Source organism: Salvia splendens, chromosome 22, assembly GCF_004379255.2.
Source record: "Salvia splendens isolate huo1 chromosome 22, SspV2, whole genome shotgun sequence".
NCBI classification, from domain to species: Eukaryota; Viridiplantae; Streptophyta; class Magnoliopsida; order Lamiales; family Lamiaceae; genus Salvia; species Salvia splendens.
Genome location: NC_056053.1, coordinates 9,734,925 through 9,752,281, shown reverse-complemented (window position 1 = coordinate 9,752,281; position 17,357 = coordinate 9,734,925). Strand labels below are relative to the sequence as shown.

General features: G+C 39.0%; 1 protein-coding gene across 2 annotated transcripts; it reads right to left on the bottom strand.

Annotated features, from left to right (window-relative positions):
• Positions 1-10,436: 10,436 nt before the first annotated feature.
• On the bottom strand, positions 10,437-14,802 carry LOC121787157 (transcription factor GTE4-like). Of its 2 annotated transcripts, none has more exons than XM_042185812.1 (5): positions 12,078-14,802; positions 11,943-11,985; positions 11,721-11,801; positions 11,557-11,637; positions 10,437-10,799 (listed from the first exon to the last, which is right to left on the bottom strand). In XM_042185812.1, exons 1-4 carry the CDS (start codon positions 14,331-14,333, stop codon positions 11,576-11,578), a joined length of 2,442 nt encoding a protein of 813 aa, XP_042041746.1. In that variant the 5' UTR covers positions 14,334-14,802; the 3' UTR covers positions 10,437-10,799; positions 11,557-11,575. The 2 variants fall into 2 exon arrangements, with proteins under 2 accessions (XP_042041746.1, XP_042041747.1); XM_042185813.1 differs by having other exon boundaries at positions 10,437-10,790.
• Positions 14,803-17,357: the final 2,555 nt, after the last annotated feature.

The window sequence follows — 17,357 nt, the reverse complement described above, 5'->3', positions numbered from 1 at the left end:
CTATAAAGAAAGTTTAAGAATGCATTTCATGCATGTACCTGACAAGTTCTTTGAGATAGAAGGTCAAATTACTTTCTTTTAAGTAGTAAGACACGTCTTGGTTTATATTGATGAAAGAGGAATATCCAATAAGGACGATGTCCAAATTCTATTGGACTATCCACAAGAGATAGAATGTTTTGAGGAATCTTCTGATTCAGTTACTCAAATAGTTTCTACACTCAGTTCATCCCCAAATATAATAGGAAGTGATTATATGAAGGTTGTTACTTAAAAGTTGGAAACTTTCTACATGATATTCACTTTATTACTAATAGAGGAAGATAACATGACAGATGATAGATTCGTTAAAGCTGCATCTTTCCTATGTCTTAGTCCAATCGAACAGAAGACTAGTAATGGAAAGAGTGAAGAGTTGAATTGTCATCAATGTCTGCTGAAAGCAAGAAAGGCAAGATAAATTAGGTGAAAAGGCAAGGAGAAGATGCATTGTAAGTCGGATTGATCTCTTCTATAGAAGGACAATGACTTAGATAACAATGCAACTTCTAAAAGAGAGATCTAGATCCAGTTGGGTAGTTGTTGCAGTGGGAGCTATTTATTTATGCTCACTTTATTGTTTTGTTTTGATGTTAGAGATTTTATTTTATTGGTACAGTCTTGTTTAGAATGAATTTATATTCAGTTTCTAAACTCATTTATGATTCTACGATGTTCAATTTCATTTTATAATGCTTGCAGTATTGAGAAATGTGGATCGAATATCTATCATAGTACCATAGAAAAACAAATTATACATCATAGTATCTAAACAATATAATTGCAAAAGATTGAGTATAACATCACAGTTCAACTTCTTAAACAATGAATGATAAAGTATTTATGGTACTTAATCATAAGGCCAAGAAAGTACTTAGTAATTGTTCAAACTGATTTTGTCTAACTCAAGTGACTATCGAGATTTTAACAACTTGTTTGTTAAATAGCTTGAAGGTCAAGTAAGTCTGGTTGATGCACTATAAGTTAGAATCCTTTGGTGGTTCAAAGGATTCTGAATACTATGCAACATAGAAAGACTAGTAAGTCTCAATGGTTTACACCATAGGAGACGAGCAAATGAGTTAAGATAAGTAGTGGGAATTAAATCTTAGTTGACTACTCCAAGCATTCTTCTAAAGAATGGGATAGTCATATAAGAAGATATCGAAGTCTCTCGAAGACAAGTTCGATAAGTGAACAGTTTTACTCGATAACATCTTATCATTGATGGGATATACGTTGGAAACAACGAGTTATACCTTAAAGAAACTACCATAACATCAGTACCTTCTACAACACACGAGTTATGGACTAGAGGTAAGTTTAGTCCAGCACATCTCAAGGTGTGAAGTTATTCCAAGACATGTTTTGGAAAAGGTATCCAAGTAATTGGAGTTGTGTACTGAGGTATGTTTTAAGGTCGTCCCAAATGATAGAAAAGGTACATGTTCTATAATCTTCACGGCAAGATATGTGTTTGTTTACACGAATACTAGATTCTTTGATGAAGATTATGAGGAGAACTACAAGCTTAACAAACATGATAATTCTCAAGATAATGAGAATATCTATTTTCCATCTTAACCAAGAAGTCATACCATTAGAAACTTATGCACTAAGAAAATCAACGTTTGTACCTAAGATTGTAAGAGTTGTGTCGTAGTGGGAGCGTTCTTTGCGAACATAATAAGTTCATGGGTCTAAAAGAGTCTTAAGACTTAGTCTTAGATCAACTTGAACATAATCCCTGTAACTACAAGGACGCAATGACTTATTCAGATAATCATTCTTGATAAGATGATAGATTCTGAATAACAATCTTAAATAGACAAGAATATTTGCAAGACTTGCGATACTACCCATAGACTATTTCAGTCAGTGGGAGCTAGTGGACCTGCAAGTGTAAGCATGGATCTCAAAAGGCTAGAATAATGACAAAGGGTTATGCCCAGAGAGAATTATATTCTCGCCTGCCATTTTTGGGTCGATCTGTATATTGTCTATTGTAGCCTACATAAATTAGGATGTACTATGATTGTCAAGACAGTTTTCTTTAAGTAGAAGTCTTGAGGAGATCATCTGCATGGAACATCTTAATGGTTATGTAATACAGGGCAAGAAAGTTGAAAGTGCACTATATTTGGTATTCTTGGTACTCTACGATGATGACATCTATAAAAGTTGATAAACAACTAAGAGGGTTATCTAGCGTAGGAAACTGGTCGTCTACCCAGTTTAAGAATGATGGATTTAAGATAATCTAGTTACATTCTAAGCATCTGTGTCATTAGATTGCTAGAAAAAGAATGTATGTTTTCTTAAAGAATCCTACATCTACATAATACTTGGACACTTTAGCATTGAAAATTCCAAGAAAAGGTTTTTCTTTTTCTAGACAGAATTATTTTGTCTCTAGTCAAGTGTTTTTCGACATTGAATGAGATCAAGAAGAATGAGACAAGTTCTATAATTGGAAGTCTCATATATGCTATGATGTGTATTAAGTTAGATATTAAGCTTTGCCGTTGGCATAAAAGCATGATATCAATTTAACCATGGCCAAGGACATTGGATTGGTAAAGAATATACTATAGTACTTGAAAAAGACTAAACGGTATGCTCTAGTTTACCAGACATCCATGATATGTCCTTTAGGTTACATCGACTCGATTTTATAATTGATCGGTGATCGAGTCATCCTCTGACTATGTGTTCACTTTAGGAGTTGAATACTGAGACATGAAGGAGTGTTGATCAAATCATAGACTCCATCATGAAAATTACAAGTGTGGTTTCATCGGAAACTACTAAGGTAGTTGTTCATCTCAGTAATTTTCTAATAGCTTTGACCGTGAATCCGAGTATGCCTATGAGTATTATATTTTGTTATAATTACTCTAGTCATGTGTCTAGCTCGAGGGAAACACGATATGATAAAGCTAAGCAATCACATAGAGAGGAAGTATGAAATTAATTAAGGATTAAGTGCGCAGCAAGACGTTATGGTTTCCAAGATATCATCAGAGAACAACCTGGCAGAATTTTTCACAAAATGCCTATATGGCAACATGTTTTACACATGAGATGAAAAGTACGGTAGTTCGATGTATCATGGCCCAAGACCTGCTTAGAGAATAAGTGGGAGAGTTTTGGCAGTGGGTATACTCGAAAGCATGATTTTGAGTATAAGTGGGAGATTGTTAGGATTGGTATACTGAAAAGCATATTTCGAGCAAGTTGCACGGATAGAATTCCTTGTATACAATAAACTCTACAATCCACTTTTAACTCAAGGCGAGAAGAATTAATTTTATTGCATTGATGTTTGCTTGTGCATTTATAAGATGTATCTCAAACATTTAAATGTATAAGAAGCAAATAAGTCTAATTCTTCTACATAGTAGACTGGTCGTTAACGACGTTAACAGAAGGTGACGCAGTCGGTCCTTTGTAGAAGAGAAATAGAATTTCACAACCCAGATAGGCTTTGACTACCTATCGTGAAAGGTTGCAGTGTCAGTCCGCATGTTTCCTTACCTTAGGAAATAAACGACACTGGTGTGGTATAGCACTGAAGGATCTAACAGTTGAGATAAGTCTTTCTTGCTATTTACTGAAAGACGAGGTCTCGGTGATTATTATTTCTTAATCATTGTTGACATAACATTGAGCATACGATATTGATTATGCACTACTTTGATTTATCAAATGGTGTGGATTTTTCACAATCCAAGAATCCTGGTATTTCGGGTAGTGGTGATCAATGTCTAGAGGTGCTAGTATTGTTATTGCAATGAATCGTGTGCTGGGTGAGTCCAGTTTGATAATATCCTCAAGAGGTTATCGAAAAAGGTTTTATTATTCAGAAACCGGCTGGTTGGAATTTATTCCTGAATAATAAATAAAGATTTTGAACTAGACAACTCTTGAAAAAGATAGTAATTAATTAAAGTCAAATAGTAGACTTAAATTAATTAATGGATATTTATATCTTAAACACGGGAAATAATAAATTAAAGAGGTAAAGCCCGGATTACTCGTAATTTGGGATTGGATGGGAAGTCAATATTATTGTACTATAGTGGATGATAATAATATTCTATTGGACTTGTATTAAATTGGGGCTCAATTTAATTAGTAAAAGTCCAACAGGTTTGGCCCAAGTCCAACCTCCATGGATCCCTAATCTGGCCCATCATAACTCTATATAAAAGGAGATTAGAAAGGAGATTCAATGATAATTAAGAGTTAATTTTCGTGCTCTCCTCTGGGAGTGGACGAAAAAATCGGTTTTTGACAAAACTGATATTCTGTCTCCTTTCTAATCAAGTCCTTTTCGATTATGACAAGCTTTGCCCACCCAAAGGTCATTATCTGAGTTCGGAATACAGATTAGAAGATTCGTGGTTGAGTACAAAGATCATCACGTGGAGAAGGCGCAAGCAATCGTCGATTCTTTGGAGAATCAGATCGGTAATCCTAAACCGTAGAATATCATGAATTAGGATTTTAATTCCTTAAGCATGATTTTTGTGCGTTCTTGTATGCATTTCAATGTTTAACATGTGAATCAATTAATCCCATAATCGGTCAAATAGATCAATATGTATGATTTATTTGTGAATGCATGACTTCCGCTGTGCAAAGGGCACCAAACCCCAACAATTATCAAACTGGACTCACCCAGCACACGATTCATTGCAATAACAATACTAGCACCTCTAGACATAGATCACCACTACCCAAGATATCAGGATTCTTGGATTGCGAAAAATCCGCACCATTTGATAAATCAAAGTAGTGCATAATCAATATCGTATGCTCAATGTTATGTCCACAATGATTAAGAAATAACAATCACCGAAACCTCGTCTTTCAGTAAATAGCAAGAAAAACTTATCTCAACTGTTAGATCCTTCAGTGCTATACCACACCAGTGTCGTTTATTTCCTAAGGTAAGGAAACATGCGGACTGACACTGCAACCTTTCACGATAGGTAGCCAAAGCCTATCTAGGTTGTGAAATTCTATTTCTCATCTACAAAGAACTGACTGCGTCACCTTCTGTGAACGTCGTTCACGACCAGTCTACTATGTAGAAGAATTAGACTTGTTTGCTTCTTATACATTTAAATATTTGAGAAATATCTTATAAATGCACAAGCAAACACCAATGCGATAAAATTACTTCTTCTCGCCTTGGGTTAAAAGTGGATTGTAGAGTTTATTGTATACAAGCAATTCTATCCGTGCAACATGCTCGAAATATGCTTTTTAGTATACCAATCCTAACACTTGCCATCTTCTTCAAACCAACTCTCTTCTCTCATTCTTCGTCAATTTTAGGATCACCAAACTTTACCATCTGCCTCAGCAGACGGTCATGTAAACGGATCAGAGTCTTGTTAATTTGTATCCTAGCCATCCCTGGCCTCTGTTCCAACACGCCCCGAGCTTCATCATTCCTTCTCTTCGATCTACGCTCCCAGCGGAGTGCTTCCTCTTCCTCTGATTCATTTCATTTCTTGAATAACAACAGCCCTCGAGGGCTGTTTAACTTTCTTCTTAGTAGGCTCGGCAATTTCCTTTCCCTTCCTCTTGCGCTCTCTCCTCTCTCTTTCGCTGTCTTCAGCCCTTGTGGATGCATCTGGCTGTCTCTTCCTGTAGACTAGAAGGTTCTCTGTCTCTCGCTTCCTTTGAATGAGCGGCTCCTCAATGGGTTGGAAAAAGACATCGTCTTCCTCGTCCTCTGGTTCCTTGTCCATGAGGATTCTCCTTCTGCATGTTGAGGCTCTAGTTACATTGCCAGTCATGCTCCTGGCTGGGCTCTCATCACGGCCACCGATTTCTTGTTTGGTGGATTCTCGTGCTGGCTCTATCTCATCGACTTCATCATCATCTGTCACTACCACAAGCTCCTGCCTTTTTGGTACAACGGGAGTTGTTATGACCTCTTCCATGGGAACTGTCTCCTCTTCGTCAGCAGGATGCCTCCCAGTATCTACTGCAAAATCAAACTCTCTTTCTGCAGCAGGGCTTGGTCCGACTTCTTCCGTGGGCTCATTTTTTGTAACATCCGAAAAAAATATGTTTATGTTTTTTTTTGAATTTTTTATTCTTTTAATTAATGGTTGATCTTTTTGTGTTTTCTTGTTTAAAACATGGTGTGGAAAATCTTAATTGATTTATTTTATTGTTGTGGATGGGATATAATTTACCTAGGCATTTTATAATTGGGATAATTAATAAATCATGAATTAAAATCCTAATTAACTAAATTCTTTTTTTCCTCTCCCTCTTCCTCTGTTTTTTCGAAAACCCCCCCCCCCTCTCCCACTAATTTCTCAACCTCCTCCCACTCCTCACAACCGTGGCTATCTACTCTCTCTCAATCTCTCCCTCCCTCATCACTCAATCTCTCATCTCTCTCGAAGGGTTCTCTCATCGGTAAGCTTCTCTCCTTTCTCCCTCTCGGTTCTCATCTTTTTCTTTCACTCCCTCTCATCGAATGGTGGATTATTCAAGGTGTTACGCACTCTCGTTGTGAATCGGAGTCGGAATAAGAAGTAAAGCGTGTGAATTACGTTGAACTATCCGGGAAAGGTAACCCGATACCCTAACTCATGATAATTTCGAAAAAACATGCATGTAGGACGTTTTTGGATGGTTTAGATGTCGAATAGGATTTGTGGCTATGTGTTTGTGTTGAACATGTTTTCGGTGATAACTGACAGTGGGTTCCGACCCCTTTTTGACTGAGCAAAAGATCTCCTTTTGATACGAAATTTTAACTGTATAAACTTGGATGTGTCTTGGGTGTGGTGTGTAAATTTCAGCTTCTTTGGAGGTCGTATGATTTTATTATGATTTTCGCAAGTAAACTGCGCAGTTCTGCGAGTTGTGTGTTCTGGGTGATGTATGTGTGTGCAATGGGGGTGTGTCTGAGTGCTTCGATTTTGTGAAGTCTGTGGGTGTGTTTGGCCAAGAGATGGCTCGGAGGAATCAGCGTTTGGTTCGAGGGTTTCGTGTGTGTTGGCCGAGAGTTTTAGGGTTCGGCCTAGGGCAGTGTGGTGGAGAGTGTTGAAGGTTGATCCCAGGTGTTTGGGTGTGTTTTGGGATGTAGAATGTGTGGTGTGGTTGTCGTATAGGGTTTGAGAATCGTTGGTTGGGGAAAAACGGGTGTACACATGATCGAGCCAGTGCCGAGCCAGACGCCGAGACAGACGCCGAGCCAGTGCCGAGCCAGGTGCCGAGCCATGTGCCGAGACAGGTGCCGAGCCGTGCCGAGCCAGGGCCGAGCCATGTGCCGAGACAGGTGCCGAGCCAGGCGGCCGAGACGGTCGGCCGAGGTGTTGAGCCAGGCGGCCGAGGTGCCGAGCCAGGCGGCCGAGACGGTCGGCCGAGGTGCCGAACCAGGCGGCCGAGGTGCCGAGCCAGGCGGCCGAGACGGTCGGCCGAGGTGCCGAGCCAGGCGGCCGAGACGGTCGGCCGAGGTGCCGAGCCAGGCGGCCGAGACACCCGGCCAAGGTGCCGAGCCAGGCGGCCGAGACACCGAGCCAGGCCGAGACGCCGATCCTTTTTCCGAGCTTTTTCCGAACCTTTTCCGAGCCAAGTGAGCCGTTGCACAGTAAGGGTATGCCAGGAGTATGAGTGTTGTGTGTGTGTCGTGTGCGTGTCGGGTGCGTGCGTGGTGTGTTTCGGACGTGTGTTTTTGTGTGATTGACTTATAAGATGTTGTTAAGTGTGTGTACGTGTAACGTGCTAGATGTTGAGGTCATCCACGTAGGAATCATGCATTGTCGTTTAAACCTCGTCTTTCCTGACTCTAATCATTACATGTATTTATCTTTCAAAAGGGTGATCTTTTACGAGGGAATTGTGGTTGAAGAAGGGAACTTTTTAAAAGCTAAGCAATTGAGGTGGGCTTTTCTACCCTACTATTTTATGTGGGTTATCTTTAATACGGACTTCGTTCCGGAAATGTTTATGGAGGTGAATTGCTTGTCTTGCCAACTGTTTTGATTTGAAACCTATCTGAAGTGGTTTACCACATATGTTTAATCGAATTCGGGTCTGTTGGGCTGCGAACCCTCAGGCTAGTGTACACGAGACCGGGAGCCATCTGAGAGCAAGTTGGCCGGTCTAGATGACCTGGGGTGTGGCCACGCCCCTTGTCACCGTTGGATCAGATAGTGTATGATGGTGGGGATAAGGGTGGCAATATCTGAAAATGACTGCGCAGTCGAGTTTATGAAATATATTTTTGTGTACTTGGGCGATTTTCATTACACTCAAAACCCCAATGTTACACTGTTATGGCATGACAAACCATGTTTTTGGCGTGTGTCCACTGAGTGCAACAAGTACTCAGCCCTGCATGTTGTTTTCTTAATGTGCAGGTTGTGCGGCGATGGGGATGACGGATGTTGAGCAGTGAAAGCCAAATCAGTGTTTTACTTTGTCTTTTGGATGGTGTCGTGTCGCCATACCCGGCATCATCTGTCTCTTGGTCTTTTCCGCTGCTTTGTAATCCGATACAATGTTTTTATTTAAACTCTGTTTACTTTAACCTTAGTACAATGTTTTGAAGTGAACTTCTTTTAATAAATGTCTTTGGGTCAAATAATCTTGTTCTCCCCTTTCTTCCCCGCTTCTTTGTTCCTCCCCTAGTCGCGGTCCACCGTACTTCCTATCCTTAGGAAATGCGGGCGTGACATTTTTAATCGCCCGTTCCATTGGAACTAACTCAACATCAGCAGCTATCTCTGGTACTTCAGCCATTAGGTTCGGCTCAACATCAACAGTTATTTTCCTAACAACATCCATCACATCATCCATTTTGCCGACGGAATTCTCTACATTATGTTCACCAGTAATCCCTGCAGGTACAGGTTCAACAACCTCTTCCTCCCTGTTTGACCCATGTGTAGTCTGGTTCATATCAACCTTTTCAACTTCAGGCGTGTTGGTACCTGGGTTCTTTTCAACCTCCTCAGCAGTGTGCAACTGTTGCTCCACTTCTTCACCCTTTTCCAGTTGTTCATCCTTCTCGACCTCCAGTTCAACGTTGTCTTCGATCACTTGGGTCGCCCCACTGTGCGGCTCCTCAACCTCCACAGAACCAGTCGGTAGGCCTGATTCACCTATGGTTTCAAACCAGTCACCCCTCCATCCTCCATATGTGTGGGAGGCACTTCCACATAGAGAGGTTGTGCAATTTGTTGAACGGCCGCGGGCGGTGTAGGGTCAGTCTCAATTTGGTCTAGAATTAGAGTCGGATCTACGTCAGGCTTCAGAAGTCGAATCAACTGCTCAAATTTTGCCCTGGACAAGGTGACGGTAGAGGGGCAGCTGCTTTCTGAAACATCAGGCACTGTAGTGGGCGGAACCGCTGCCAACCTTTTACCTTCTTGTTGTACTGGCCTCGAACTTCCTGTGGATTTTTGTGCAGCAGTGCTTCCTGAAGCTTGTTGTGATTTCCCTTCCATTTTGCTTAGCAGATTGTGGTTGAATTTGGGTGCTAGGTTTGCCATCGCCGGAAACTGCAGAGAGAAATTAACTTTTTTCCACCAATTTTTCTTAATACTCATGCCGCCTAGAAATGGGACTTATGATGGCGGATAGAGGGAGTATCTAAATCTTGACGAAAGTCCCATTTAATGTCAACAAACTCGGTTGACAAAAGATAGATCTCACTCAATATTGCAAATTTGTGGTTTTTTTTTGGAGTGGGGGAAGGGGGAGTTCTTGAAAATACTGCATTAGCAGCTGTTTTTATCCAAAAGGGAATGCTTGAATATTTTGCATGAATAAGAGATGCAATTGGATGTGAATCTGAGTGACATTAGATGGCATGCTTTGGCTTTTTATGGTAATAGGAGCACACCAACTAACTTAAATTGAGTGCACCAGATGGATATTGCAATGAGGTGACTTTCCCGATGTTAATTTATACTCCCTCCGTCCCATTCCCTTTTTATTTGTCGCAATCAAGGTGGTCAATTTTAGAAATAATCTCCTATCTCATTAAAATATTCAATTACCTTTTTCCTATCTATTTTATTCCACCATACAACACTTTGTAAAATCCCGTGTCACTCAAGAAGGTTGTCATCTTGAGTGGGACGGAGTGAGTAGTCTTTAAAATATATTCCATCATATTGTTATACTACATTTTATAAAATAAAAGAATTGGAGAGGAGAAAATATGGAGAAAGACGTGAATAAAACAAGGATGTATGAGTTCAAGTAGTTGGTGGAGAAGCTATTGGAAGCCATTAGATCTGACTCGTCAAATTATTACTATTTCACAATAAAAAAATTATCTAAATACAAAACCACTGCCAATTAGGTTATTTATGAAGACGTGGACATGATATTTTGAAATGCAGCAAAACTGTAAATTAGAAGATTGCTTATTGAGGGATAAGTGGACTAGCGAATGTTATTAACCAGCTTGAAATCCAAACCATTGGCCTAAAATAAAATTTAACACCACTCCTAAGCCTGAAAGCTATATACAGCTATTGTAATACAAATTGCAAAAACACCATAATACAGCTTACTAAACCTCCTATTCAATCTTGGCTCTAGTCAAATTATCAACTAAAATCCTATCACAAGTTCCTTACCGTCGAAAATCGGTTGATATCATCATTTAATAATACATTCGAGTTTTCAACACAGATCCCGGGCTGCCATCAGCATAACCCTGTGCACAAGAATTGTACTCCTAGTCCAACAAACATCACCTGCAGATTCTGAAAATCAAAACCTCAAACTCAGCATAGCATAATATGAAAATACTAAACAACATCAGGATCAGCATAGTAACTACTAACTATCCCAGAACAATCCATGCAACAAAATTGACATTTCCCAGGCCACAAGACCACCTTGAAACATATTTCCTCACTATATTAAACAACAAAAATCCATATCTGAGGTTTTAAATCCATACACACAAAAAATTGTCAGTTTTGACACATTCAATCAAAGGATTCAAATTTCCCAAGCTTGCTTCTGTCTCAACAAAAATAATTAAATACTTCCTTAGGGGATAATCAGGTTCACACCTACATGAAAGAAGATATTTATGCAACCAATAAAACAAATATACCCCAAGACACAAGTCATAGATGTTAGGGGAACAGATGATTTGTCTTAACAAGCTTCACAATACAGTTTATAACCAAATCAAAAACTTTCACATCAATTTTGAAATCAAGGTACACCAGAACCCAGTTTACAGACTACCACTTTCAGCATGATAAAACATTTCTCATAATCGTTAGTTAGATATCTAAAACATATTTCTCATAATCGTTAGTTAGATATCATATTGTGATTCAGAGCAAAGTGGACCTTAACTTTAAAGCTCAATCAGGGAGGATTTAATTATTTTTAAATGATATTGACAGCTGCTGACATTGGAGCTTGTGGGAAAATGATAACAAAAAGCAAAATATGAAAATAACTAACCAACAAACCTAGTACCAAGCAGAAATCTTTTTATACCTCAGTCAGAAAGATTCTTTCATGTCTTAGGCAAATGCTCAGCATCGGATCCATCCCCGGAGGAACTGTCACTATCAGAATCTGCAAATGAACGCACAATCAGTGAAAATCTATACAACAGACTGACGAAATCAAGCTAGAATAGTTAGAAAGTAAAAATGTACCACTTGAACTCGACCCAGAATCACTGCTAGAACTGCTAGAACTGCTGGTCCTACTCCTGTTTTGACCCTCTTTGTCATCATCTACAAGAGTAGCACCATTTTTTAAAGCTTTGGAAAGAAAAAGGGGGTTAAGTAAGGAAAAACAACTGTCAGATTTCCAAAATACGGTTCAGAGTCCACAAAGAGCAATCTAGAATGCCCAAATGAAAAAGTCCATAATACCTGTTCTACTTTCCATCTGGACTGCCAATGCTGGAGTTGAGTTCTGCAATTAGGTTCAACACACTTGATTAGGATCAGGCAGAAGAATCAATTCATATTGTTATGCAATCAAGAAAAGAATGCCCGTGCTCTTACCACCAATGAGGCATTCTGATTCCCCATGGTTCTTGCTTGAAGAGCGAGTTCTGCTTTCCTTTTATTTTTGCTCAAACTCTTTTTGTAATTAGTCACAAATCTGTCCAGCTCCCAGAGAGTCTCTGCATCGACACTATCAATCTCAACCTCAATCTCATCATCATTTTGAGAAAGAGCAGTATTTCTCTTCTTAATGATCTGAATAATAGCATCAAGCTTCTCATGAGGCAAGCCCTGTAGGTTGGTGCTGAGTCTTTGCTTCTCCTCATAAGTCATGTCCCTTTTATTAGGATCTTTTGCTTTAGGTTTTTTGGGAACAGGAGTCCTGCCAACATGAGGTCGATGAATTTTTCGATCAACAGCCATGAATGATGTCACTGGCTCAGGCCTCTCAGAAGTTCTTCCCGGAGCAATAGAATCATACAAAGGAACTGAAGCAGCAGGCGCAGAGACTGGAACTGAAGCAGGGCCAAAATGAGAATATGGCACACCCTTTCTAGAAGAGGGTGTGGGTAATCCCCCATCCTGATATTCTGGATATTTCCAATAAGAACTGTACTGAGAATCTATAATGGCCCACCTTTCTTCAAAAATCTGTGACAACTGTTCTGCCATAAGGTGAACGTCCTGCCCCTTCGGATTGTAAGTCATGGCATTGCGAAAAACTAGTCGTACATCCTCAGCAAAATCCCTTGGAGACTTGTAAAATTTCTGTGACAATCTAGTCTTAATGGTACCCAGGTCCATAGGATGCTTAATGACGACATGGTAATCAACCAATCCAAGTTGCTTGGCATTCACTGGCTCATTGAAAACCCAACTAAACTTGTGCTTCATCAACCGCTGAAGTAAGCTGCTACAGTTCTTCAAAACCTGATTCCTGTTCTTATCAAAACCAAAGCCAAATCCCATGGCATGTTCTTGTTCTCCGCTGTGTTTCCTCCCATTATTTGTTTTCAACCTCTTATTACTTTCAGAAGGCAGTCTATCTTTTCCCAAAAGAAACTCTGAATTTCTGTAATACTGATTCGCCTTCGGGGTACGTTTCTCCTTCTCAATAAACTCATTGGACCTATTATCTATTACTGCCACACTGAATTGCCTACTATACACCCGAGGTTCTAGATTCCGTGCAGCACCCATATCTGAATTGACCCTTGCTAATCCGATAGGTCTCGTTTCTTTGTGCCCCATTGCACCCATCTCTGTGTTCACCCTCAATAACAACCTTCGGTCAACCACATTACTTCGGGCATGCAGGGCCTGAGACTGAACATATTCACCAGCATTTGCACCTTCAGCATCGATATAATTACCTTTATTACTAAGGTTACTGTTGCTGGTCTGGTTACTATGTAAAGCAAGCTGGTTCTCTTTGGATTCAAACTGTTTAACTAGCCTCCTAACCTGATCAAGCTCGTGCTCTAGATTCTTCCTAAGAACCTTTATCTCATTCTTTGGTGTCGCTTTACATAAATTAAATCTAATCCTATCATCAACATTAGATACCACCAGTGGCACCACAACTCCATTGAGATTACCTCGAACATTACCTTCCCCAGGCCTCATTTCTTCATCATCCCGTGCCACATTCCCAACGAGTTGCTGCTCTTTGGCCACTTCAGGTAATTCCACAGCTCCATTGACCATAATCATAATCAGGCCATTGGCTTGCGGAACATGAAAAGAACCGGGCACTGCACCGTCATTAGGCTGCAGTTGTGCAGAAACCTCTCCGCCATTAGGATGATCATTTTCTCTTAACAGTGATGGCTCACTTCTTTGCACTAACTCCTTCTCACCATCAGCTGAAGGTGTTTTATCAAAAAATTTGGCCTCATTGTTCTCGGGCAGTGGCAAACCATCTTGATCCGGAAGCTCTGCACTTTGACTACGTCGGCCTTCTTTAAGTTTATCAACAGTGTGACAACTATTCTCCGCTACTGATGGCATGTGTTGACTTGAAGAATCTGTCTTTTTGTCCAATGATCGGCTCTGTTCTTGCTCGGGAGAATGCTCGGATTGATTTTGGCAAGAATCGACATCCTCGGACCTTACAACTACCTCAGAAGCATAAGAATCTGCAGTCCCATTGGGTGTGGCTGTCGAACAAGGGACTGTGGCCTGCTGGGAGGTAGAGGTTTTCTGGGCTTTCTTGTGGCTCTTCCGCGTATAAACTTTACTGTTCTCTGTCCATCGACACTTCCCTCTCCAATTCAAATCATCATTGAAATCCCCTAAAGTCCCTGAAGCCATACATGTAATCCCCAATTCCTTAATAAAAAACCCTTTCGCCCAAATCGAGACTCAAGAACCCTAGAATAAGCAAAATCGAAAAAAAGATCTAGGGTTTAAAGAACCCTAGAGTCGAAGAACAAACGCCCAGACCCAAAGTATATAACGAACAGAAATGAAGACAGTAGCAAAATTAAATTAAAACCGCGGAATTTCACACAGATCCGAATTTGAGAACAATAAACAATACCCCCAAAAGGATGAAGAAAGATTCGAAACCGGATAAAATTAAGCAGAAATGAGTGTGGAAAGAAAAATTGATAAGACAAGCGAAAACATAAATTGGGGAAATTAGGGTTTGGGAGAGACGAAGAAGAAGGAGGAGGGAACTCTCTCTCGTGCTTTCTGTTCTTCGATCCGAACTCCCACTAGCTTTCTCTCTCCAGAAATCTTTCCTTATTTTGGGTTTCTCTCTCTAAAACACAGTGCGAGTGGTTGCCTTCGAACCACACGCTTCTTTTTTAATCACGCGCGCTTGCCGCCATAGTTAGTGATAGGGTGCCACGTCATACGCGAGTGACAGCGCGTGCCTTGCTGTGAACAGCTATAACTTTCATTTGCTCGTCAAAACGACGCGCTTTTATTGGGAGTGGTAAGTGGATAACGAAATGTTTACTGTTGACCACTGACATTTCTCGTTTTATTGCCTTGCTATTTTTTATTGAGCAAGATAAAGTATTATATGTGTCAGTTTAGGGTAATGCGGATTATAACAAAGTGAAAAAATTGGTATAATAAGTTAACAGACTATAACAAAGTGAAAAAATTGGTATAATAAGTTAATAGACTATGGATATCACTTTTACTTTTATGGTAAAAGTGAAATGTGATTCTTATTGTGGGACAGACTGAAACGGTAAAATATGTTACTTAATGTGGAACAGAGGTAGTATATATAAAATGTAGGAGTATATGAATATAATATTTTTAAAATTTAAAACTTAATTAAATTTATTTAAAAATTAATTATGTTATTTATTGTATTATATGTAGCAATAAGAAATAAGTGATATAGAAATTTTATGTCAAATTGTAACATGATTTCGAGCTTGATTTGAATTAATTATATAATATTTAGTAAAAAAATAAGTTTTTTAAAAAATATACCAATATTTAACTTAAAATTTCAAATTTTTTTGAAATGTTGCAAAATGATTAGTATGAAATTTATTTTAAATCCATTAATTTTTATAAATCGATTTTAAATATAAAATGTTTAAAAAAAGTTCGATTATGTATGTACAATTATGTACGATCATCACTGCCCTTTTTAATTTTTTCTATACACGAGGTAATGAAACCCTAAGGTAATGAATATTTCATCCGTTCGTTACTAAATGTTTAATATTTTATCATCTCGGATCTTAAGAAATTGTATAGACAAAAGTGGATAACAAAAATTAGTGGATTATGTGTCCTACTTTTATACTCCATCCGTCTCTTAAAAATATAAATTCATTCCTTTTTGGTCCATCCCCTAAAAATAGAAAGTTTCTTTTAAGAAAATTTCCTTCTCTCTAATAAGGTGAGACCTATTTTTCACTAACACGCTTTTCTTTCTATCTCTCTCTTACTTTACCAATTTTGCATTAAACCCCGTGTCATTTCAAATATTTCTATTTTTAGGAGATGGGTGGAGTATATTAATTTTATAATAAAATGTGAGTGAAATAAATTAGTGGAATGTGAAGTCTATTTACCAAAAATAGTAAAAATGAAATGGAACATTTATTGGTGGACGGACATAATAGAAAATATGAGAAATTTATAGCGGACAGAGAGAGTTTTGTATGTGCATGCATAATATTTTTATCCTTTTATTTTAATTTCCAGCTATCTTCTCTGTTTCAAAACTAAGTAGAACTCAACTATTCTTGAGTGCACCTGCAATGATTAGCTAGATATTGTGCTGGTACGTCTGACGAACTGCTTTTACGAAGCACCTGTCCCAACGGGCCGACCGCTCTGAGAGGTTGAACCTGTTTTTGAGCCGACACACTTTGGCTACATGGTGCCATTTGGGCGCGTGGTGGGTGTCATTTTTAGTGGTTGGAATTTTTATTTTTTTAAAAAAATTGGTAAAAAATAATTTCTCACTTCCCTAAGTGGAGTACTGTTTTTTACCTATTTTTTATTTTTTCATCCCAAAATCATCGAAAAATACCTTTTACATGAAAAATAATATCACACCAAACTCTCTCTATATATTTTCATTTACTCAATAATTTTTCTCTCCAATGTTTCATCATTAATTGGGCAAATACGTTCGACAACCCAAATTGTACAAATTGAACGGGTACGGATGGAACATGTCAGACACCCACGACTCGGCAACACCTAACATGTTCAAAGCACTGAGTCCTTTTGAGTTTGTCTACTGACTTTACCTGGTGGACATGTATATGTAATATAGTGAGGCCCCATTCGGGTCAACATCGTACAACTTGACACGATTGTTGTCCCATATCAAAGAGGACATCGCCCAATTCTGAAACAAATTCCGCAACAATCTTCAGAGTAAACTTCGGAAGGCATCGTCTGCCATGCCTACCATGCTAAAAGAGACGAGAAATTGTTCGAATGTGTGTGCCACTTCGAAAGATTCGATTGTGGGAACCAACCAACATGCGATGGTATCTTTTTAATTCCAAAAGAACATTGAACGTTTAGCTGAATGTTGTCTTTGTTATATTTTATAAATTTTATGGAGGTGGTGTTATCCAAGAACCTAAGTTCTACTCCCTTTGTCCGTGAATAGGAGTCTTGTTTTCCATTTTGGTCTGTCCACATATAGGAGTACTGAATCACTTTTAGCATAAATGGGGAGTACTAAATAGGCCCTAATTCCAATATTCCACTCATATTTCATTTAAAACTACTAATATATAGGCCTTCATTCCCAGTTAACTTTTTCTCACTTCCTTTTCTTAACATTTTTTAAAACTCGTGCCGGAAATAAATAGGACTCCGATTTAAGGACAGAGG

What these genes read in the sequence shown, in the direction of transcription:
- LOC121787157 (XM_042185812.1), bottom strand. Translation starts at nt 14,333, where the DNA reads ATGGCTTCAGGGACTTTAGGGGATTTCAATGATGATTTGAATTGGAGA. An exon ending in ATCAGAATGCCTCATTGGTG is followed by an intron (nt 11,986 to 12,077) that starts GTAAGAGCACGG and finishes ACCTAATTGCAG; the next exon opens with AACTCAACTCCAGCATTGGC. An exon ending in CCAGATGGAAAGTAGAACAG is followed by an intron (nt 11,802 to 11,942) that starts GTATTATGGACT and finishes CTACTCTTGTAG; the next exon opens with ATGATGACAAAGAGGGTCAA.